This window comes from Acinonyx jubatus, chromosome D1, assembly GCF_027475565.1.
Source record: "Acinonyx jubatus isolate Ajub_Pintada_27869175 chromosome D1, VMU_Ajub_asm_v1.0, whole genome shotgun sequence".
Classification (NCBI taxonomy): domain Eukaryota; kingdom Metazoa; phylum Chordata; class Mammalia; order Carnivora; family Felidae; genus Acinonyx; species Acinonyx jubatus.
The window spans coordinates 111811097-111835384 of NC_069390.1; the positions used below are offsets into that span (position 1 = coordinate 111811097).

Consider the following 24288-nt stretch of genomic DNA (forward strand, 5'->3'; position numbering starts at 1 on the left):
CGTTTATTTATTTTTGAGACAGAGAGAGACAAAGCATGAGCGGGGGAGGGTCAGAGAGAGAGAGGGAGACACAGAATCTGAAACAGGCTCCAGGCTCTGAGCTGTCAGCCCAGAGCCCGACGCGGAGGCTCGAACTCACGAACTGCGAGATCATGACCTGAGTCGAAGTCAGACGCTTAACCGACTGAGCCACCCAGGCGCCCCAAAATACAGTCTTTTTAAAAGAAAAGGTCACTGCTTCCAAATGTCTCTACATATGATGTGTTACTAGGCTTTTCAGCTACTTCTCAGGAAACACACAGAGGTGAACAGTCCTTTATTTTTCCTCTTTCCAAACACAGAAACCATTTCTTGAAAATTAATCACGATTACATTACCCAAGTTGAAGAGTTGAAGGGAAGGGAAATTCTGATGTAGACCAGATCAGCTTTACATTAAATTTTTAAGAATATTCTTGATGTTCAGATAAAAAAAAAAAAAAACCACGAGCATGAATCATGCTCTTTGGATATAAGCACCATCACCCTAGAAAGGGACAGCCCCTGGAGGGTAGACACCCAAGCCAATAGGCAAGATATTTTCCTGAGCTATGAAGCATCCTGCAATCCTTGTGCTGTTTTGTCTGCCAGTCTGCTTTGCTTATCCACTGAATGGAGCAGTGAGGGAAAAGGACCCGAGCACGGATCTTGTCCAGGTACATCGTGATGGCGGCCACTGCAGCCGCTGGCCAGTCCCCCAGGGAAAAGGAAGCTGCCTGCTTGGTCTTGCAACACAAACTAGGCTGGTTTGATTGTCAGTCACTGTGTTGGACTAAAGTAGCATCGGGCACCTCGAGTGCTAGAGGTGGGTGTCCCTACGTTTGAGCAGAGAGGGAAGAGAGGTGCAGGAAGGGAATAGGGACTAGAAGTCTGAGCTCCTCGAGGTTGTAGGAACACACCAGCGGCTGCTTTGGCGCTAAGGGGAGGAACAAATGGGAAGTGCTCGAAACTTCTCTGGCTTTAGAATTTCTTTGGTGGAAATAATTAGGGCTGAGGAACATGCTCATTGTGACTTTCCAATAATTTCAGGTAATACTGTTCACATTGTTACTCATCATGTTTAGGCAAAAGATTTTATCCTCGTTAAGTCTTGAACCAGGAGTGGAGTAACTGTATCTTTCTGCCCCCTTCCTGCCTTTAACACCGTTCCTTTGCTGTAGGTGGACAGACGTCCTTTACACTCCCTGGATGGGTTGCTGACTAACTCATGACCTGTTCAATAAAGCCAGTTTGATCTTTTAAATTCCTCAGTGAAGTTTTTGTTGTTTAACATCCCACTAGCAATACCTGGAGAACTACTACGACCTCGCCAAGGATGTGAAACAGTGCGTCAGAAGAAGACACAGTGGACCTGTCGTTAAAAAAATCCGAGAAATGCAGAAGTTCCTCGGGTTGGAGGTGACGGGGAAGCTGGACCCTGACACTCTGGTGATGATACGCAGGCCCCGGTGCAGCGTTCCCGACGTGGGCCAGTTCACCACCTTCCCTGGCCTGCCGAAGTGGAGGAAAACGCACCTCACCTACAGGTAACGGGTCCAAAGAGGTGTTCACATCACACTGTGATTTTACCAAGTACCAACACAGGAGAAAATAATCTCTTCAATTTTTTTCTTAAAGGATTGTGAATTATACACTGGATTTGCCAAGAGAGGCTGTTGACTCTGCCTTTGAGAAGGCTCCGAAAGCCTGGGAGGAGGTGACACCACTTACTTTCTCCAAGATTTACGAAGGAGAGGCTGACATAATGATCTTTTTTGCAGTTAGAGGTAAAAAAAAAAAATTACATGGATCATTTATCTGGCGCTTACTGGAAAAGGGCATAAAGAAATTCTAAGCGCTTGTATTACCATTATTTTTTTTCCCTCTGCCAGAACATGGAGACTTTATCCCTTTTGATGGATCAGGAAACGTTTTGGCTCATGCCTATCCACCTGGCCCTAGTTTAGATGGCGATGTTCACTTTGATGATGACGAGCTGTGGAGGGAGGATAAATCAGGTGGGCACCAGGTTCCCTGGATGATTTCAGGAACAACGTCTAACACTATCCAAGAATAGTTAGATCATTCAGCATGAGCAGTAAATGTGACATCCTAATAACTAAAATTTCTGACGGTTTGGGTGCTAACAACCAGAAGCACTGGTGTTTCAGTCATCATTGATGAACATTTTCTAATGTCTGCGTTTGCTTCTTTGCTCCCAACAAGCACAATATGGGAGGCACCATTCAATCTTATTTCCACAGCTCAGGGTCCCATGGAGCTTTTTTAGGATCAGCATGTTAACAAATGCTTCTCATGTCTTTAACTAGCAATGACAAAGGTAGAAGGAATTGCACTGAATTGGTTCCAACCTAAAATGTGCCCTGGGGTTTCTTCTTTTCTTTCCATTTGCCTCCTTTTCTCTTAAAAGATCAGGAAAATGCCAGAAAATAAAGGAAATTGTTAAGTCATCTCTTTAAGGAAACCTATAACTATCTTTAGATTAGGAGCCTTTTCTTTTTCTAAATTAATTCTGAAAGACTTTACTAAGTTTAAACACAATGACCAAAATTAACTACATTTTTTTTCGAGGGGCTTCTAAAGTTTGGAAACACACAGTTGAACAACTGTTATTTTCAAGGTGGGTTGGGATGATGTTCGGTGCAAATGCAAAGAGCATCTTTGCTGAGGGTACACACGTGCCATGAGCAACGATCTTGCTTTATTGGAACGACCATTCTTTTCTGCATAATTGCTTGGAGACTTGCTTAAATAATTTCTACTATTAATTTCAATAAAAATTTTTAGAAGGTAAAGAAAAGCTGAAGCCAGCTGTGTTTGTGCTGCAGAAAGCCGTTATTGGACATATTTCTATTCTAAGCTAGAGATTGTACCTATCCATTGGCACTGACTACAGAAGACGTTTGTTAACCACCAAAAATTGTGTGATTATGTTTGAAGAAGAGGAAGGACAAGTCAGATTAAATCCTCACAGGAAATGACTAGTTTTGTTGTGTAAGAGTGGAGGAACACGGCGAATACCCTGTGATTAATTTGAACTTAGGTTACAGCTGGCACATGTTACTAAATTTGAACAATAACTAACTTTGTATTTGTAGAGACAATGAAGAGTTATCTGTATTGACATGTAGTCTTGGTACCTCCAAAAAATTATTTTGGAAACAATGTTTATCACCGTCAGTCCAGGCGAAATGACCAGGTTTTCCTGGCTAAAGAGAAAACTGGGGAGGAGGAATATGGTGAAACCCTCTCTTATTATATTGACTTCAAGTCAACCTTGAAAAATAATTAAATTTCTATGAAGTATGGAATATGCCAATCAACGAATGAATCCACAAATAAGGAGAATAGTACCACATGGTCCCAAGGATAGTCACTGGCATGTGTTCATACGTATGTGTTCACAGAACAAACAGCTTTTCGATTCTGAACATTTATGGTTTTTCAAACAGGAACCAACTTATTCCTCGTTGCTGCTCATGAACTCGGCCATTCCCTGGGTCTCTATCACTCGGCCGACCCCACAGCTTTGATGTATCCCGTCTACAACCCACGCACAGACCTGACCCGCTTCCGCCTTGCCCAAGATGATGTGAACGGCATCCAGTCCCTGTATGGTGAGTGATGCTGGAAAAAGGAGGCATTGGAGCTTTGCAGCCATGGTCTTCGGGAAAGCTTTAAAATGCTGCACAAAGCATTTGCAATTCGTCGCAATGCACTCAGAGAGTGTTTGGGAAGCATAGAAATCGACAGAAGCATCCCATGTCGCCTCATGTTTGATCCCCCACATCTGTTTCCTTTAGGACCTCCCCCTATGTCATCCCCTGATGGCCCCGCGGGGCCCACGGAATCTGTGCCTCCAGAACCTGGGACACCAGCCACGTGCGATCCTGCTTTGTCCTTCGATGCCGTAAGCTCTCTGAGGGGAGAAATCCTGTTCTTTAAAGACAGGTCAGACCAGAAGATTCTATTTCCCTATCTATTCTTTTAATGTACAATGCTTCGAAAGGAAAACAGAAACTTGACAGAAATATTTAAATAAGATATTTCCTCTACACTTTACAATCATTCAGATCTGGCTCTTGTTGCATTTTATCATCTCTTTAAAGTAGCCTGGATCATTTTTTTTACAGACGTACGAAGGATGATTCTGGGTCACTAGAATGTAAGCCAGGTGAAGGCATGGGGTTCTCTCTGTGTTGTTCGCTCTTTGATCCTGGGGGCCTATAACGGGCCCAGGACATGCAGTGTGTAAGGCGAACAACTGAATGATTGATTGGTGTATTTAACTATCATAAACCAGGTAACTTCTACTTCTGGAAGTCGAGCCGTACCTTGACCTGTGTGAGCAAATACTACTATTTAAATTGACTAATTTGAGAAAAAGTGATATATGTTTCTGGCACAATATTAACATAGCACCAAAAGACACAGAAGGAAAAGCGAAATCTCTCTCCCGTCTCTGACCTAGGTAGTCCCTATTCTCCCGTAGATTCAACCACTGCTAACAACTTCCTTCGTCTCTTTACAAAGCTATTCTATTCACATACAAACATAAATGGGTATGTTTTTTCTTACTTTTTAAAAAAATACTAATGAGGGCATAATATACATACCATTTTATGGACTTCTAGAGTGGTGTAGCTTATCGATTAAATAAAAGTTACTTAAGAGACAGCCTGTGCAGGAAATAAATCTCCAGGGGAAAGGTGCCGTCTCTGTACCAAGCGGTAAAGACACATCTTCATCCCCAGAGATGGGACGTTTAGAGCCAAGAAGGCTGGGTAAACAACCCTTGCTACTTTTTACTATGTGCTCCCCCAGCCCAAAGTCCGTTGAGGATTCCTTACTAATTAAAGATCCCACAGTTCAGCTCTCCTTGCTCTGTCCATGCCTCACAGATTTATGGTTTCTTTGTCTCGAAACTACGACAATTCCCTACGTCACTCACTTCTCTGGGTCCCAATTTCATTATTGGGCCTCCACATGCACGTAATACAACTTCGGTTTTTTTTCTCTGGTTAATCTGCCTCACATAAATTTAATTCTACCCGAAGGTAGAGCAGAATTCTCCTTCCCTTCAATGGGCACTGAGCTAAGTAGTTATATTACCATGGATTTCATCACCTTGGATCATAGGAAAGAAGATGGCCCAGTACAGACTTCTGAGTTGTCATTGATGGAAAGAGAGAGAATATGTTCTTTTATATATACACTGAAAGGAGAAAAACAATTGTAATTAATTTTTATGTTTTCCAGATATTTTTGGCGTAGATCTCGCTGGCACCTTGAACCTGAATTTCATTTGATTTCTACATTTTGGCCCTCTCTCCCATCAGGCTTGGATGCTGCCTATGAAGTTAATAACGAGGATACCGTCTTTGTGTTTAAAGGCAAATAAGATATCAGAATTTTAAGTTGTTGAAAAAGTTCTCTTGCCAAAATTTCACTGACGTGAATTTTCTCCATTATGTTAAATTTTATATGATTTATTACTGCAAAGACCTAGTGCCAATACTTAGACAAGATGTGTATAAGAACATTCTAAGTTTTACTCTCCATTATTCAATGACACTGGGGCACCTGGCTGAGCGTCCAAATTCTTGATCTCAGGTCAAGTCTTTTTGTTAAAACAATTTTTTTTTAATTTTTTTAATGTTTATTTATTTGTGAGAGAGACAGACAGACAGACAGAGTGTGAGTGGGGGAGGGTCAGAGAGAGAGAGGGAGACACAGAATCTGAAGTAGGCTCCAGGCTCCGAGCTGTCAGCACAGAGCCCGACGTGGGGCTCGAACTCACAAATTGTGAGATCATACCCTGAGCCAAAGTCAGATGCTTAACTTTGGCTGAGCCACCCAGGCTCCCCCCAATTTTTTTTAATGTGTACTTATTTTTGAGAAAGAGAGACAGAGCACAAGCAGGGGAAGGGCAGAGAGAGGGAGACACAGAATTGGAAGCAGGCTGCAGGCTCTGAAATGTCAGCACAGAGCCCAACACAGGGCTTGAACCCACGAACAGTGAGATCATGACCTGAGCCAAAGTCTGATGCTTAACTGACTGAGCCACCCAGGTGCCCCTCAGCTCAGGTCTTGATTTCAGGGTCATGAGTTCAAGCCCCACGCTGGGCTCTATGCACTGGGCATGAAGCCTGCTTAAAAAAAATTCAATGATACCTAAATAATAGAAGCTACCCCACGTTCATGAATAAGGAAATAGTAATAATGTAATGTAGGAAACATAGAGACAGTGTAGTAAAAATGTCAACTTACCTATAAATACAAGATATTTCCCATTCAAATGCCAAAATAGTTTTCATGGAACTTGACAAATCGGTTCCCTTGCGTGGGAAAGCAAAGGCCGAGAATAGCCAGGGTACAGCTGGAGGAGAATGAGCTAGGGAGGACAAGCCAAGGAGGACGAGCTGGAGACGATGGCCGCACGCTGGAACTGGAGTGGAGAACACCGTGTCAGCGTGTTGACAGTAACAGGCGGCCAGGACTCTCTGGCCCTTTCTCAGATTTTACACCTGCTGGTTCAGTCTCTTCCACTGTGAATGTGCTCTTTGAGTTCTTTTACTTCTGGAGTCAGCGTTGCTAACATATCTTTCTAGGAATGTGTCCATTCCGTCCATTTTCAAATCGACTGGGATGAAGCTTTCTGAGTATTATTTTGTTATTTCACTTATCGCTCAAGTTCTGTTCCCTTTCTCCTTCCTGCTCTTGGGTCTTTGTGCCTCTCTCTTCGCCCATCTCATTGGATAACAGGATACTTAACAATTTCATTCGGCATCTCAAAGGACTCTCAGCTTTGTCATCCTCTCTACTGCCTTTTTGATTTTCTGTCCACATCACTATTGCCCACGTTTTTGCCGTTTTTGAATGTATTCTGTTACTGTTTTTTATAACTTCAGTTTGGTACTCCCAGCCCTTTCTTCTTTCCTGGTATAAACATTTATGCCTAAAAATATCCCTTTCTTCTCAACTTTTGTTCCATTCCTACAAGTTTTGATGTGTAGTAGTTTCATTGTGTTCATTTTTAAGTTTTTAAAAAATTTTTTCCATTTTTAATTTTTCCCCTTGCTTCAGAGTTGTTTGGGAGTCTTTGTAAACATCAAACTGTGTGGGGATTTTTAAAAGTCAGGTATTTCTGACAATCTCACTTTTATGAGGAGGAAATGAAATCACCTGAAGTTGCATTGGCTACTGTAAATGTTCTCTAACTCTGAGGCGTTGCTTTCACCCGGTAATTTATGTGACATTTATTTATCCTTGCGATGTGCCAGTCAGGGTACTCCTTAGTGTAGTTCAAACCGGAAAGAGGCTCCTATTCCGGAGAGGGCAGCAGGGCTGAAATCGAGCGCGTTAGGAAAGATAAGAGCTGGGATTGAGGGGAGCTCGCAGGTGCCGTGGGGGACAGCGCTGGCCCCGCATCCAGGGCTCAGCAAAGACCCTGGGACGGGATGATGGTCAGGATGAGTGCTGAGGGAGAACTTTGTTCTGTGGAAAAGGACCGAGTGTGTAGAGTGGAAAGGCCTTCAAGGAGGAGGGACAGTCTACACAAAGGAAAGACAACATCTGGAGCTGCCCAGACAGGTGCAGGTCATTCGGGTGAGGCAAGACAGACACAGGACAGACTGGTGTTTTAGGTCAGTCACCCTGGCAGTAACGTTAGGGAGGGATTCGGGGCATGGCAGGGGGTGTGATGAAGTAAAAGCAGAGAGACTGATGAGCATTCAGTGTCCTGATTCACTCACATTTGGGTGGCTTCCTAGGCTACTCATAAGAAGCACAGTTTGGACTAGTGACCACGCGGGACCCAAGAAAAGTATCCAATAAGTACCTGACTTTGTGATGTGCAGTTACAAGAGGGTTCCTAGGTAGAAACTCAGACCAAGGAGTCACCAGCAATTGTAAGAGATGACCAGGACCAGTCACTGTAATTACAAACTGCAATCAACTGTATTATTTATAGATAATAAATATAAGACCCAGAAAGGACAGAGACCAGAGTTAACTACTCATTCATTCATTCGCTCATTCAGGGAATGTTTGCTAAATACTATCACCTGGGCGTTGGGTTAGTGGCTGGAACTAAAACCAGGATTTCCTGTCTCCCACAACAATGTGCTAATAGCTTCTCTAAAACCACAAGGCTTCACTAAAATTTCTTCGCTTCCTTTTTTCAAAAGGAAATCACTTCTGGGCCATCAGAGGAACTGAGGTACAAGCAGGTTATCCAAAAGACATCCACACCCCGGGTTTTCCTCCAGCCTTGGGAAAAATAGATGCCGCTGTTTCTGATGAGGAAAAGAAGAAAATGTACCTCTTTGTAGAGGACAAATACTGGCGGTAAGACGCGGTTGGAATGACTCTGTATGGAGCCTGATTAGGGACGTTAGGTTCTTTCTTTACAGATATCCTCCCTCCAGTCCCACCCTCTAACTCGGTCTAACCTCCAACTTCCTGATTATGAAGAAGACGACTTAGAGTTACCCCACTTCTCAGATATAATACAGGGCTCTCAGAATGGCTGGTCCCCGGGTCATATATCCAGACAGCAGAAGACATCACGAGAGGCCACCTGAGGTCCAGACAGCAAGCCACCATAGGAAGCCCAGGTGTATCAGGCTGTAGAGACATGATCTACAGGGCAAGTGTGATAAATAACCAGAGTTTGTTTTTAGCCAAATGATTAATTCACTTCGCATCTTATGTGTATGCAGTCCTCATGCATTTGTGGCAGAAAGGCACTTGGGCTCTGTGTTGAGGCTCAGAAACTTGACCTCAGACATAGAAATGGAGCTCCGATGGAATAGCATGATATCCTTGCCTCTGGAGTAAACGTTGGTTTGTGTGCTAAGCTTACGGTCTAGGAAAGTCGCACATTTTTGTAGTCCTGAAAATGCTTACCACTTCTTTACCCTACCTGAGAATTATCTGGGATTCCACACTGGAGCAGTAACATTATTTCCTACTGTCGTATGCAATGGGGCCTCTGCTCGATGTTGATATCATACTGTCGTATGTAATGGGGCCTCTGCACAATGTTGAGCTGTATTTCTTTCACTTGGTACAGATTTGATGAAAATAGCCAGTCCATGGAGCAAGTCTTCCCCAGACAAACAGCTGACGACTTTCCAGGAGTTGGGCCAAAGGTTGATGCTGTATTTCAGGAATTTGGTAAGAAGGCACCCACTTCATCGCCAGTGGGGACACTATGGGGCATTTTATGGAATCAAAATGATGTGGAGAGTCAATCTTCAAATCATTCAGTCTTATACCCTTTATTCTCTAAATTTTTGAAAATTTTAACTTTTAGCTTACATTTATTTTTCCTGGATACTTTCCAAGTCTCTGTTTCATACCTGCACATAAAATGAAAGGGTGCTTCCTCACACCGTGGTCAGTATTCCTCAGGTCACTATTTGGTAAAAAAACACAAGCAAGATTGAGCCAGATTACTGATGGCAGGCTGCCATTCTCCTCTCTCCCGTCCCATCCCAGGGGGCCTTGTGTGGGCTCGTGTTGAAGTCTGTAGTTGCCTACATTGAGTAATTCATTTGTAAATCAATAGCAGTCTTCCCTTATGCTCAAAATACACAAAATTCAATTCCTGGTCTTGGCTAGGTGGGATGGTGACATGTGTGCTTGTTCTGAAGGCATTTTGGAGGGAGATGCTGGGGCTCGACAGTCATGAGGCGTGTGATCTTATTGCTAAGGTATCTTGACCTTTGTGCATACAGAGTAGGAAATGACCTCCAGTGCTTTGTGTTGTTGGCCTGATTCTCCTTGGTCCAGTTGCCTCCCAACCTGCGCTTTAGGACCTAGAGGGGGAAGTGGGGTATTTAAAATACCATAGAATATTGTCAGTATGGAGGCAGTAGAATCCAGTGTTTTAGAGCCCTGGCTTTGAAGTCAGAAGAGATAGAGTTCTCTCTCCACCTTTCATTAGAGATGTTACCTTGCAGAAATTGCAAAATCTCCCTAGTTCTCATTTTTACCCCCATTCGTGACATCTCACACTTTTTTAGTTAAGAGAGAAGACATAAAGCGTGTAAGCACTCAGCACAGTGGCTGGCGCAGAGTAACAACTGAATAAATGCCGTTCATTATTAGTTTCCTCTCATTCTGAGCTTTGCATGTTACAAAATTGATTTATTTGAAGAATGTCTCATCATTTTCCTCATCTATACTTACAGGATTTTTCTATTTCTTCAGAGGACCATTACAGTTTGAGTTTGACCCGAATGCCAAGATGGTGACACATGTATTGAAGAGTAACAACTGGTTATATTGTTAAGTGAGAAGTGAAAGAGATTCATTTTAAATGAATCTAATAATTATTCACCTATTTTATTTTAAGTCAGAGGGATGAATTTTTCCTCTGACTTAAAATTTGTTTGGTGCAGTGGCCAAAGAAGAGGAGCCTTGCAGGCACTTTCACGTGTCATGGAGCATTTATCTGGGCCACTTCACTTGCTTTTGGATTACATTGACTAGAAGTTGGATACATCCATGTGCACTAGTCAGAGAACGTATTTCTGTGGGTGTTTTATTTGCTACTTAATAAAGATTTCTATTTTTGACCTGTTCCTTCTTTCTAGAATAATTCATTTTTAATATAAGGACCACAGGGTGGACTGAGCACTTAACAGCTGTTCTGCTGGTAGGTGTAATGGAAACACACACTCCAGGGATGTGGCATATGGCGGTCATGTGCCCTCTCCCGTTCTCTCCACCAACAGGATCTTTATTTTTACCTCCCAGATATCGTAAACATTCCTTACACATCTAAGGAAGAAAGAGCTTAGTCCATAGTTGTCCAGTAGGACTGGGTCTGAACAATGTTGGAAAATAGAATTCTAGAATATTGGAGCTTAAGAACCTAGCAAATCATCTACTGCATGTTATCGCTCACAGGCATGGAAACAAAACTAGTTTGGAATCCAGCCACCATTTTTTTTTTTTTTTACTTTTTTTTACTTTTTTTACTTTTTTTTTTTACTTTTTTTTTTCTTTTTTTTTTTCTCTTTTTACTTTTCTCTCCTCAGAGAGTCCCCCTTAAAATTTCTTGAGGGCCCATTTAGTGGTCACGAACTCCTTTAAGTTTTGTTTGTCTGGGAAACTTTTTATCTCTCCTTCTATTGTGAATGACAGCCTTGCTGGATAAAGAATTCTTGGCTGCCTATTTTTCTGATTCAGCACACTGAATATATCCCTCCACTCCCTTCTGGCCTGCCATGTTTGTGTGGATAGGTCTGCTGCGAACCTGATCTGTCTTCCCTTGTAGGTTAAAGACTTTTTTCCCTCGCTGCTTTCATGATTCTTTCCTTGCCTGAGTATTTGGTGAATTTGACTATGATATGCCTTGTTGATGGTCGGTTTTTGTTGCATCTAATGGGAGTCCTCTGTGCTTCCTGGATTTTGATGTGTGTGTCTTTTCCCAGGTTAGGAAAGTTTTCTGTTATGATTTGCTCACATAACCCTTCTACGTCTTTTTCTCTCTCTTCATCTTCCGGGACCCCTATGATTCTGATGTTGTTCCTTTTTAATGAGTCACTGATTTCTCTAATTCTTAAATCATGCTCTTTTCCTTAGTCTCCCTCTTTTTTTCTTCTTCAGTATTCTCCATAAGTTTGTCCTCTATATCACTGATTCATAGTTCTGCCTCATCTGTCCTTGCCACCATGGCATCCATTGGAGATTGCAGCTCAGTTATAGCATTTTCTATTTCATCCTGACTAGCTTTTACTTCTTTTATCTCCACAGAAAGGGATTCTAATTCATTTTCAATGCCGTCTAGTATTCTGATTATTGTAATTCTGATTTCTGGTTCAGACATCTTGCTTGTATCTGTGTTGATTAAGTCCCTGGCTGTCATTTCTTCCTGCTCTTTCTTTTGGGGTGAATTCCTTCATTTTGTCATTTTAAAGGAAGAAAAGGAATTAATAAGGTAAAAAAATTAAAATTAAAAAATTAAAACAACACACACACACACACACACACACACACACCAAGCAAATGATGCTAGATCCTAGGTTTGTTTTGGTCTAGGTGTTGAAAGGACCTTGATAGATTAGAGAAAAAGAGGGGTAGAGAAGGAAAATGTTTGAAATTTTTAAAAAATGAATACAAGGAAATAGAATAAAATGAAATGATGGAAGTAAAATACAATTTGAAAAATTGACAAAAAAGTAAAAAATATAGTAGAAAAAAGTTAAAGAAAAATATTTTTAATAAAAATTGGAAATAGAAATAACCTTTTTCTCTTTCCGTATTCAAAAATAAGAAAAGAAAAAAAGGAGAAAAAAGAAAATTGAATAGATGGAGTAAGGAAAAGACTGAAATACGGTTGGAATTACATCTGTTTCCCCTAGAAGTCAGACTGTGAAGTGCTTTATAGTCCGTAAACTAAGCAGGCTGGAGAGACTCATGTTCTAAAGAGAGACGTTGGCCCAGTCAGGCGGGGCTTAGTGTAACGGCTCCGTTCTCCACTAGATGGCGCTGCTTAGTTTACAGGGGTGGATTGTTGCGATGCCTGTAGGTGCATATGCACATGTGCGGGAGTGGTGAAAATGGCGTCACCCAGCTACCCAGTCTCTAGTATCGGAACTCTGTTCTCCACGACCAGCAATCCGGCACCCGTCCTTTGTCTCCGGCTTCCGTTCACTCCTCGCTTTTACACTGTCCGTGACCAAGCCTTCAGGCTGCCAGGCGGCACCTCCCTCCTGAGTTTTATCTCAGATGCAGCTGTGTTTCCCGCCCCCTCGCTTCTGAGGGACTGCGGCTTTGACCAGCTCGGATCCTCTGCCAGAGGGTCTCACTGATCAGTGGCTGGAGCCAGGCACCCCCAGGAACATTTGCACGATCCTGTTGCAGCAGCGCCTCAGGGATTATGGAAAATCACAACACGCATCTGGCACCAGCCTTCGCCCTTCCCACCAGAGCACCGCCAGGTATCAGCTGTGGAGTTGCAGACTCTACGCTCCCCCTGTTTATAGTCTGAATGGAATTTAAACCCTCTCCTTTCTCCTTTCTCCCTTTTTAGTTCAGTCCCTGTGGCTGTTCCCACTTTTCCACTTTCTCTGTGGCTGCTTTTGAGGGGGGGGTGGTGATTTTCCCAAACTCTCCCCCCAACCCCATCTCCATCCTCTCTCCACAAGCAGAAACAGCTTCCAGCCCTCTGTGGCTTCTCTCCCCCAGTTCACTTCTCCGCACCATGTACCTGCTGAATTCTGTGGTTTAGGTTGTGCAGATTGTTGTGTTAATCATCAGATCAGTTTTCTGGGTGTGCAGGGTAGTTTAGTGTTGGTCTGGCTGTATTTCATGGATGCGAGACACACAAAAACTTACATGCTATTCCTCCATCTTGGCTCCTCCGGCTCCAGCCACCATTTTCGAACCCAAGTGTTATTTCAGTGGTGCTCCCTGACTGCCCTAGAGACCAAATATCTCATTTCCTTCTCATTCTTTCATTAAAATATTCTCTCATTACCATTTTGTACCTGGCAGCTCCTGAGCGATAATAGCTCCCGTAGACCTGCCAATTGTATGGTTTTGCTGAAGTGGGTTTATCATCACTCAGTTATATGCGTCACACCTTTCCAGGTACCCTACAGAGACTTGGTCATTCTTTTGTTGATTCACCTACATGACAGGCACTTTCTTGAGTACAACATGTAGGACAGTGAGGAAAACACATTTGACCCAACCTCTTTGAGTTCTGCCTGGTGGGAGTAAGAAATCAAAGAACATGAACACAAATTAATATATAATTATAAATAGTAAAAATATTATTAAAGAAATGACAGAATGATAAGGGAGAGTAATGTTAGGGGTGGGAGGGAGCTACCAGCTAAAGCCCAGTTGTTCAAAAATGTCCCTCTGGGACAAGAACGAAGAAAAAAATGCATAAATTCCGTTGGCCAGGCCAGTGGGTGGAAGGAGATCCAGCATTCTAGGAAGAGAAAATGCACAATAATGTCAAGGCTCAGAGGTGAAAGAATCTTGCCACGCTCCCGGAATTGAAAGAAGGTGGGCGCCTGAGTAGTGTGTTGGAAAGTGGCTGTGGAGTAAGATGGTATCAGGCAGGTAGGAAGGATCCAGTCACGTCTGACATATTAAAGAGCTGTATTGTATTTTAAGTGCATTATGGATTTGCTGAAGGAGTTTTTAAGCAAAAAACTGACACAAGCCCGTGTGTATGCTGAGTGAGTTCCCTAGCTGGAGAGAATTGGAAGGAAGTCATTTTGCAAGTTGGACAACACATTAAAGGAGGTGATGGGGGACTGGGACATGTGATGGGCATGAGCTGTGTCTTAACATCATCTGATTCAGCAACAGGCTATCCCTGAGGGCAAAGAAGGTGTTCACAGCAACCGCTGGGTTCCCAGCATGAGTACTGGAAGTAGCAGTGACTCCAGGGTAGTTGAGGGGCACTGGGAGGGGAGCAGTTTTGTGAGAGATAGTTAAGAGTGAGGAAGAACGATCTCATTTTCCAAAGTTAGAAATTCCTGTGAGATAATCAAGTAAAGGCATCAATGGGCCTTTTGATGAAGGAGTGTGGAGCCAACACAGAGCAGATGATGCTGTGGGAGATGGGGGTGTCTGTGAAGTCATGGGAACAGGTGGACATGCTCAGAGAGCTGCAGGGAGGAGAGGGTGGTAAGGGACCAAAGTCCGTGGCATGAGTGTCACCCAGGCTAGACCAGGCTATGCTGTGCTCACGAACAGCTCCCAACTTTCTGTGGGTTAAAGCTAAAAGCCCACCATAGTGTCCTGTTGGGATTTCTACTCCAAGTTGCCCCCTTCCAGACCCAGCAGATGGAATGGCCACCCCCTCGAGCTTTGTCTGTTGCTGTGCAGAAGGAAAGGTTGTTGCTGTGTCTCGCCGACTCCCAACTCTGTGCGGATATAACCAACATCCTTCTGTCTGCATTTCATTGGCCAAAGGAAGTTCACTTTGCCTCATTGAATGCCATGGATCCACACATAACATCCTGTCATGCGCCTGAGGGGAGTCGGAAATACTTAGTAATGAACCACAAATCATCACCACAGGGGATTGTTTCGTTAAAAAAATGTAACATTTACATTTTTTCTTCAAGTATTTCACATTAGACTCTGAACTGGAAGTACAATGGACCAAAGTCCAAAGGAAGAAAGCATATTTGTTGAGTATAAAGTTTTTCTCCCTCCAACTTCCCCAGTTGTCTTTCCCAGACGTCAGCACCACTCCCGTCATCCATGCCTCTGTTTTGTGCCGCTTACTCCATGCAGTGTGGCTGCGGTGTCCCGGGATGGTTCGAGTGTAGACGGATTGGTAGGTCTTAGGGCCATCTCCAGTTGTGGTGTAAGAGTTGTGTCCCCTACTGTTTGGGCTCCACGATCAGAATAACAGCTGTATCCTTCAGGCCGGATTCTCTCGTGGGGCCCAAAAGCCACTGGCCTTATCTTTCCTCCATCTGTTATCTCTGTCCATACCATCTGTGAACTGTGCCTCATGGGCCACGCTACGTCCACCACTGTGGGAAGGAGAGAGGACCCCACACCCGGGACTGGCTCAGACCTGCAAAGGTGGGGGTGCTCAGTCCCAAACTCATCGTGCCGCAGCCAGCGAGCAAGTGAGGGCACACTTGATGTAGAGATGACAACATTGACGTTTTCCACTGAGAATGATATGAAGTGAGAAAGTGGAAAGTGGGCACAATCTCCGGGAGGTTTTGGCAAAGAAAAATCTGCTGAAGCTGTTTTCTCTTATGCTTCCAGGCTAATGGATGCCTTTTTTTGGTTGAGGGGTAAGGAAAAAGTGGACTTTCAATCTACAGGCCCCATATAAGGTGCTTTATTTGTGCAATCCATTCAGGCTTCATAAAAATGATAGTAAACAGTAATGTCTAACTATTGCAGGAATCAGGCTCTGGGGGATAGACTTTCCTGTGATCCACAACTAGTCAACAGTCTCACCGAGATCCTACTCCAGACCTCTGTGGGTCAAACGTCTTGCTCTTCTTGAGGCTAGATCAGAGATCTCAAGTCAACCCACACTAGTTTAGCTTTGTCTCCATCATGTGCTAGTTAACGTCTTTGCTTTTAAAGGCACACAAGTTCATCGAGATTGTGGTTCTCTGAGATAGCTGCACTAAATGCACAGGTGTTCCTGATTGTGTAGACCTCAGCAGATCAAAACAAGGGAGGACAGTTAGCCCTGAGACAAAACAAGATTCTGACTCACCCTCAGAACTGGCAGATAGGTGTTGGGCTCATGGCCCTTTGTGCCATGTGTGGAACCCTTTAGATTCTTGGAGACAGGAGAGACTTGACTCCTATGGTTCTGCTGTTCCCTTAACACAGGTGGCCTTCCCAGGCTTGTTCCTTCTTCCACCTTCCCTGGTTCAGGTAACAGCGCAAACTTCTTTTTTTTTTTTAACTTTGTTTATTTATTTATTTATTTATTTATTTATTTATTTATTGAGAGAGAGAGCATGAGCAAGGGAGGGGCAAGGAGAGAGGGAGAGAGAGAGAATCCCAAGCAGGCTGGCCACTGTCAACGCAGAGCCCGACACGGGGACTGTTCCGGTGAGATCATGACCTGAGCTGAAATCAAGAGTGTCACACTTAACCCACTGAGACACCCAGGTGCCCCACCACCTTCTTCTTACATATTCATCTTGGAATCTTCTTCTCCGACTCACAGGCCACATTCCCTCAGTTGCCGTGCCATCTGGATTCTTCATGTGCCATGTGTAGAGAGAGCAAAATAAAGGGCGTCAGCCGGAGAGTGGCAGATGGGATGGGAGGAGGCCACGTGGGAGATGTTGTTCAGCCTTTGTAATTGTCTAACTGCATGCTCTGCTCACGCTGCCCTGATTCTCAACCCTCTCCCCATCTCTACTTGCACAACACCGACCATCCCTCGTGGCCTGGACCGTCTTCCACCTTGTCCATGCTATCCTCCCACGCAATATTAACTTCTGACAGAGATTCACGCGGTCTTGAAATCAGTTTAAGCATAACCACTCTCTTAGAGCGAGACACAGCTCCAGCAGGTGCCGATGAGGAGATTCAGTCCAGGGCAAAAAACACACATCCAAAAGGGGTATCAAACTGAGGCGGGGCATAACCTAGTCAAGCGCGTGAGGTTTCAAGTTGTGGTGGAGACACCGGCAGCAGGAGGACCACTGGGCAGCGCAGCTGTAGGCAAGCGGTACCAGGAAAGCCGGGTGGCAATCAATTAGGACCCCCCGTCGGCCAGAGTCCAGCACTGATGTTCAGCTGGCAAGGATTCCCAGAGAGAGGCGCATCGGAGGTTACTGACTGACCTCTGGCCAGTTTTGGTCCAGGCAATTGGAAAAAGGATGCCCTCATCTGCAGGAAAGCTTTGAGGAGACCAAGGAATGTTGGGGTAGTGAACGGGCTGGAACTCGTCAAGACATGGCCATAGGATGGGGCAATGAGATGGCAGAGAAAGGAAGTGAATACAACCTGAGTAAGCTTGGGAGTAGATTCTCCCCCAGCTCCAGATGAGAATGCAATGCAGCCAATGCCCTGGGATTTTATGAACCCCACTACGCCACGACCACAGAAACTAAAATAACAAACTAAAATAAATAATGTTCTAATCCACCAAGTTTGTGGTAAGTTTAAAAGCAGCAGTACATATCTAACATGGCGCATGATTGTAGGTGGGGTTACAGGCACATAGCAATTATCCAGAGAACTCAGGCCAAAATCCAGTTCTGCTAAAGAAGGTCTGGAGGCAGAAATGTCTTACCCCCTTTTGGAGCTCACAATACCCTTGACATAGACAGACATGTGACTGTGTCTAAGGGGAGCTTCAAGGCAAATTTTGAAGTAGGGAAAATTGGTCAATGATGCCCTTGTTTGATTTGGGGTATCTTTCTCTTTCTCTTCCTGCATTTTTTACTCACCCCCTTATCAGGCATCAGGCAGCACTATCACACTGCATTTTCAGTCATTAAGGAAATTATGAATGATGACGAGTTTGATGCGTTTGAGTTATAATGTCCCTGTCTTGCTATTGAGAATTATGAGGGTACATGTGTTAAATACACATGTAGAGAGAAATAGTAGAGTCAGAGTAAAACAGAGAGAGAGGGAGGGAGAGAGATGAGAGACAGTGAAACAGACAAGGGAAGACAGCGAGAGAGAGAAAAGAAAAGGTGACATGGTGGAGATCCAGGACGTGCGAACAGTATTTGAAATGCACAGAGGTGATCCGGTCCTGAGCAGACCAAAGAAGAAGAAGTCTGAACTGGTGGAGAGAAGGAGACGCACCGTGAGTGGAGAAGGAAAGGGTTGGGATGACATCGTGTAGGACCACGTGAGGAAGTTACACTGGGGCCAGGCCACCTACAACGGAACCTGGGGGTCGGAGAGGGGAGAGCAGCCTGGGGAGCAGTGTCACCACAGCCCTGAGGTGAGACAGAAAACCTGGCACGAGGTCTTTATGCCTCACGTACCAGGAACAGAGAGAGTGGAGCTGGTCCACCTACGAAGCCGGCCTTGATTGCTCTCCAAGTGGGTGCCACACCAGGGACACAGGCACAGAGCACTGCAGACAAGGCTGTACGTTGTGGATGGAGAAGTGAGCGGTCTGGCTGATCTGGTACCAAGCACCCCAGCCATGATGGGGGAAGCCCGTGGAGCTGTGGAGTCACCTAGAAGGGGCTCCATCCCAATATCCAATACTGAAGGGTCACTGCAGGTCACCGAGAGGAAGAAACATCCACATGGAAAACCAAAGAGCAAGGATTTAGGAGCCAAGGGGAAGGGTGGTGGCCCAGGTAGGGAGCAAGGAGAGTCTGGGGAGGCGTTAGGACCTCACACTCTGAAGAGGTGCTTCTTACAATACCTGCAGCAAAGGACCAGTTTCTTAAACTTTCAACAAATTACACACCAATATTTTTGTAAACATGCATTGAAAAGGAATTACTAGGAAAGTGAAATGTCAAAGATTTTAAGAGGGCTCAGTTTTTAAACTACTTGATTCAATAGACATAACTCACTGTCAAACCGCGAGAACTTCAGACACTCGTTCTCCTTTCCTGTGTCTAACGACAGGAGGGTGACCAACAGTTCACGGGCACAAAGAACACTTGGAGTGGCCCTGACCTACGGTTTGCAAGCGAAGAGATGTATCACGGACAGGGGGACCTCGGACTCTCCTGCCGAAAGCACTTCCCAGGTGTAGCCGGTGTTCAGACTCTTGAAAACCAGGTCTGGAAACTACCCATGCCCCTGACTGAATTGTCACAGTTGAATCTTCCAGACCCCTCCTTGCTAACACCAGGGCAAATATTCTGATAGAGAGAGCGGGGCCCCGGCGACTGGAATGGGGAGAGTTGGGGAACGAGCTGGAAGAAGTGATGGGGAACTCACTCTCCCTTTCTACCCCTTCTTCTAAGTGCTTATCACTGGGTGCCGTGCAAGTCTTCTACTGACTGACAATAAACCCTCTTTTGTGCAATGTGACGGACTTGATTAAAAACATAAACAACATAAACTTGATTAAAAACAAAACATAAACAGAAGCTCAAACACATCACAAAGGCTGTCCCCACGCCTCTCTCCCTTGTTTTCCACAGCTCAGCTCTGTTCTCCCACGTGTGTTACACACATCGAGCCCAGGGGCTCCTAAAATACTTCTCATGTTCCACTGTAACTTCTTGCCTCAAATTTATCCTATATCAGGCTGCAACCTTCTTGAATTATTTACTACTCTAACCTACTCAAGGGCACAAGGATTGGCATGAAGCAGATGGTCAATACCTGATTGTTGACTGAATGCAGAAATGGGTCCAAAGGAAATAATGCTGCAGCTTACAGTAGAGACTGGGAGTTGTCAGGCTACAGATCTGAGGGGGAAGGGCGTTCCAAGGGCAGGGAACAGCATGAGGAATGGCATAGAGGTGTGAGAGGACTCGGAAGATGTTTGGTTAGAGTCCAGAAAAGCATAGGCCCTTTTGATGCACATTGTGGAGATAAATGTTTGAAGCATTCAACTTGTCAACTTATAATTAAGAGCCTGAGATTTTATTCAATATATGAAACAATTGAGTTAAAAGTTTCCACAGAGTTCATGTCTGGCTTTACCTTTTGTTTTCTAGGATTCATTTACCACACTCATTCATTTGTTCATTCAATAATCATTTAATCACAGCATCAAACCCATTTTTTTAAACAAGCAAAACTTAAGCTGAAAAAGAAGGTGCTCAGCTAGGATGCACAGCCTATTCCATTTCTTCAATCCCCCAGTGCACACACACTATTTTGGTAAGTGTGCAGGGGAAGGAATGGCCTGTCCTCTGAAAGACGTCATCAAGGGAGATCATCTGGTTATTTGTTGTTGTGTACAAATAAACACACTTTAGCCTGGGTGGCTCAGTCAGTTGGGCAGCCGACTTCGGCTCAGGTCATGATCTCACAGCGCGAAGGCTCGTGGGTTCGAGCCCCGCGTCGGGCTCTGTGCTGACAGCTCAGAGCCTGGAGCCTGCTTCCAATTCTGTGTCTCCTTCTCTCTCTGCCCCTCCCCTGCTCATGCTCTGTCTCTCTCTCTCTCTCTCTCTCTCTCTCAAAAATAAATAAACACTAAAAATAATAATAAAAACTAAATACACTCTAAACCTTAGGAGCTTAAAATGACGATCCCTCACGGTTGTGTGGGTTGACTTGCATCTCCCTACTTCTTGCTCAGGCTCATACGTGGTTCTACTCAGATGATTACTCGGGCTGGGGTCATTGCACGCGTCTTCCATCGCTTGTCCGGTGCCTGCCTGGAAGGGCGGAAGTTACCCGATCCCACGCCTGCAGCCTCTCTGGCTGGGTTGGGCTCCCTCAGGGCATGTGACCTCAGCAAAGACACATCTTGTACACGGACGCTCAGGGCTCCAAAAGCAAGTGTTCTCAGACAAAAACCAAAGGCTACCAATCTCTTACGGCACTGCACCATTTCTGTGTTATTCTGATGGCCAAAGCCACCACAGAATTCATCCGGATTCAAGATCAAGGACACAGACCTGATCTCTCAAAGGCTGGGGTGGAGGAGAGCTGGAATGCTAAAAACTGAAGGCCCTTGTTTATCTGCCACGCAGATACTTAAGGATTCGTGCAAACTCGATCCCTGAAAAGTCAGTAGAGCACACAGCTATCTGGGGGAGAGTCTTCCCTGGAGTCTGGACTTGATAAGAGATAGGTCAGTTGATACCTGAACCTGATTTGTAAATGATTGTATCAGTAAGCTTTCCTGAAAAGATTCAAGGGGCGGCATTGTGCTGTCATTAGCTAAACCACAGGCTTGCTTATGTAAGATACGTGACTCAAGGCACAGTTTATCTCTCTTGGAAGCATGTTATTTTGGAAAGTATTCCTAGTATCGCATTCCACTTGTGGTGATGATGGTGATGATGAAGGAACACGTGACCACACGGCTGTTTCTTGGGCGAGGCTCCCAAAGTCCTAAAGGAGATGATTCAATGCAGAGTCTGTAATGTGGATACAGCTGAAAGTATTTTGTCTTTGTTTTGTCTCGCTGCAGAAACAATTTGTTTCAGGGTCACACCTCCTTAAAGGGGCTGAAATCCACCTTGGACGATCTCACCCATCCCTTGAATCACTTCCAGATCTCAGTTTTCCCTTCTGTCATGTAAGGAGGTTTAATTGGGTTATTTTTAAACAGATATCTGTCCATTCTAAAAAAAAAAACCATCAGTACTCACTGAGCAATGTATCTCAGTGTGACAAGAACTGATGCATACACATCACACACATTAGTGAGCGGGACTCTCCCGAAAACCTTTTAGGGAGATATTATTATTCTTGTCTCTGTTCTCCTGCAAAGGAAGCAGGCTTCACAGGAAAATCCGCCAGCCACGTTCTGCATGCCCAGTAGAGAAGACAGTCAGGGTTCACACTCCTCTCTGCCTCTCACCAAAATCTTAATCCTTCCAGTTTATTTTTATTTGAGTACAGTTGTGCACTACTGATGGGAATGCAAACTGGCGCAGCCACTGTGGTAAACAGTACGAAGGCTCCTCAAAAAGTTACAACTACAAATACCCTATGATCCAGGAATTACACTACTGGCTATTTACCCCCAAAGTACAAAAGCAGTAAGTAGGGTTACACGCACCCTACTGTTTACAGCAGCACCGTCAACAACAGCCAAACTGTGGAAGCAACCTGCGTGTCCATCGACTGATGAATGGATAAAGAAGATGCGGTGTATACGCAGTGGAATATTACTTGGCCATCTTGCCGTCTGCAGCGATGTGCATGTAGCTAGAGAGGATGATGTTAAGTGAAATCAATCCTTTCCCTGTAAAGGGCTGCCTTCCATCCAACATCCCATGAACCCATGATCATGAAATCATTCAGATTTTCAGTGAAGCTACTTAAGGTCTCAATCACTTAAGGGTTGTGTCAAACTTGTCCTGTGTTTTCACTACTTTAGTTTGTAGTCTCTCTTTTGATGTCAGAGAGATGCTTTGTGAGCAACACTTCGCCTTTGTAATTCCTGATGATAGGGGAAATCTACCAGGGAAATAATAATTATCACAATTTCATCAGTACAACTGAGGGAGGATTCATTAATGTAAGTTCGCTTTTAATAACCTGGAAGGAGAAGCATTATAATTTCCTTGTTTATAACTGAGCATCATAGACGTTAAGAAGATGGTCCGTGTGCTCAGTTTACAAGGGATGGAGCTGGGATTCAAACCCCAGCCCGCTGACTCTCAGCTGGGCTTCATCAAACGTGCTGCTTGGAAGGTATCAAAGTGCCGCCTCCACCCTCACCCGTGCGCGACTGTCTTCAGACCCCAGGTTGTCACTCTAGGGAGCAAGCCACGAAAACCAGAAGGAACACTGACTTAGAAATCCATTCATTCTGGTCCTAAATCTCAGGTATGTGTCACCCCGAGGAGGGTCATCTAAGTGCCAATTCCTTGTCACTTGTAGGTGTTTGGGGAGGGATTGTCCTCCCTCGTCATTGTACAGATATCGTCTAGGATCTTGATGAAAAGCAACGCAGCATGAGCTGAAGTCACAGGTGAATCCCTGAGATCTCTCTGCAGGACTGCGGCGCCCACGTGAGGGAAACCGTGTGCCCTGATTTGGGAGACATTTCAACTTTCGAATATTGTGCTTTATGGTCTGCCTTTGCTCCTGTGGGCTTGTTGACATCATGAGCCTCGATTAGGAGTACACTAGATGGATTCCCTCAAAGCGTAGACACTACCTGCCAGCATCATGCGTTGAGCAAATTCTGGGCCAAACACTCGACTTTAGGCTGATGTAATGCGCTCCAAAGAGACTTGACCTTTCAGTCATCTGTGTGGGAGAACAAAAGTAAAACCAGTCAGTTCTCACTAGTCATAGAATACAAAGCATGCTTCTAGGTCTGTGTCAATAAAATTAAATAATATAACATCGTGGTTTGGTTGGAGGCCCTGTGAATCAATATTTAATAATGATCTATCTATCTACCTATCTACCCATCCAACTATCTTTCTATCTGTTTCTCTCAGTAACTCATTCAAAAGCCAAGATGTCTGCATCGTTCGCTGATATGTACTTAGAGCTTGGTTGCCTGTTTTGTGTTCGAAAGACCTGGGTCGCAGATCCTCCCCAGCCATGTGGTGGCTTTGCAACCTCAGGCCTGTCCGCTTAATTTTTGTGAGGAGCTAGCCTCCTCATCTATCAGGTGGAACTAATAATATCCACCCTAAGTGCTCTATAGAAGTGTGGCGAAGACGAAGTTAAGCTCACGTTGTAAAAGGCACGAAGCTCTGCGGACGTTACGTGTGGTACTTTTCATCCGGTGCGCATTTGACCAAGAGTTGACTAATTGACGAAAGCAATAGATCAAACTAGTTGGCCTCATAGTAAATTAGGACAGAGGCATGAGTAACCTAGACAAAGAAAACAACAATGCATCATGTGAAAATTCCTCTGTCCAAATTGAGGCAAATTCAGCAAAACAGAACATAATCTGTTTCATAATCAGAACCTGATTCACAGAAAAGGGATCTGAAGGCAGGAAATCGACACACATTAGCGAAGTCATAGTCTGGATTGCAGCATGACTAAGAGCCCACAGAGATGCCCCGGGCATCCCCATACATCTCAAACCTCCACCTGGGGGCAGACATGCGGGGTCCTGGCTCGTCCCCGCCGAGGCTCTTCTTCAGAAGAGCCGCACCTGCCAGAGAAGGTCGGCTCGTGTGAGGGC

At 44.5% G+C, this 24288-nt stretch overlaps 1 protein-coding gene and 1 long non-coding RNA gene across 2 annotated transcripts; both read left to right on the forward strand.

Annotated features, from left to right (window-relative positions):
- Positions 1-224: 224 nt before the first annotated feature.
- Positions 225-10419, forward strand: MMP10 (matrix metallopeptidase 10). Its single transcript, XM_015073921.2, has 10 exons — positions 225-694; positions 1320-1564; positions 1656-1804; positions 1910-2035; positions 3491-3655; positions 3842-3989; positions 5298-5431; positions 8228-8387; positions 9115-9218; positions 10238-10419. Exons 1-10 carry the CDS (start codon positions 590-592, stop codon positions 10336-10338), a joined length of 1437 nt encoding a protein of 478 aa, XP_014929407.1. The 5' UTR covers positions 225-589; the 3' UTR covers positions 10339-10419.
- A 2185-nt stretch (positions 10420-12604) lies between these two features.
- LOC128311967 (uncharacterized) lies at positions 12605-19711 on the forward strand. The gene is made up of 3 exons (XR_008290738.1): positions 12605-13003; positions 15248-15360; positions 19122-19711. It is a non-coding gene; the product is annotated as an uncharacterized LOC128311967 (long non-coding RNA).
- The last annotated feature ends 4577 nt before the right edge of the window (positions 19712-24288 follow it).

Bases quoted from the DNA above. Each gene is read 5' to 3' on its own strand.
- MMP10 (XM_015073921.2), top strand. From the start codon at position 590: ATGAAGCATCCTGCAATCCTTGTGCTGTTTTGTCTGCCAGTCTGCTTT. The intron at 1,565-1,655 runs GTAACGGGTCCA...TTTTTCTTAAAG, and splicing joins AAAACGCACCTCACCTACAG to GATTGTGAATTATACACTGG. The intron at 8,388-9,114 runs GTAAGACGCGGT...CACTTGGTACAG, and splicing joins GTAGAGGACAAATACTGGCG to ATTTGATGAAAATAGCCAGT.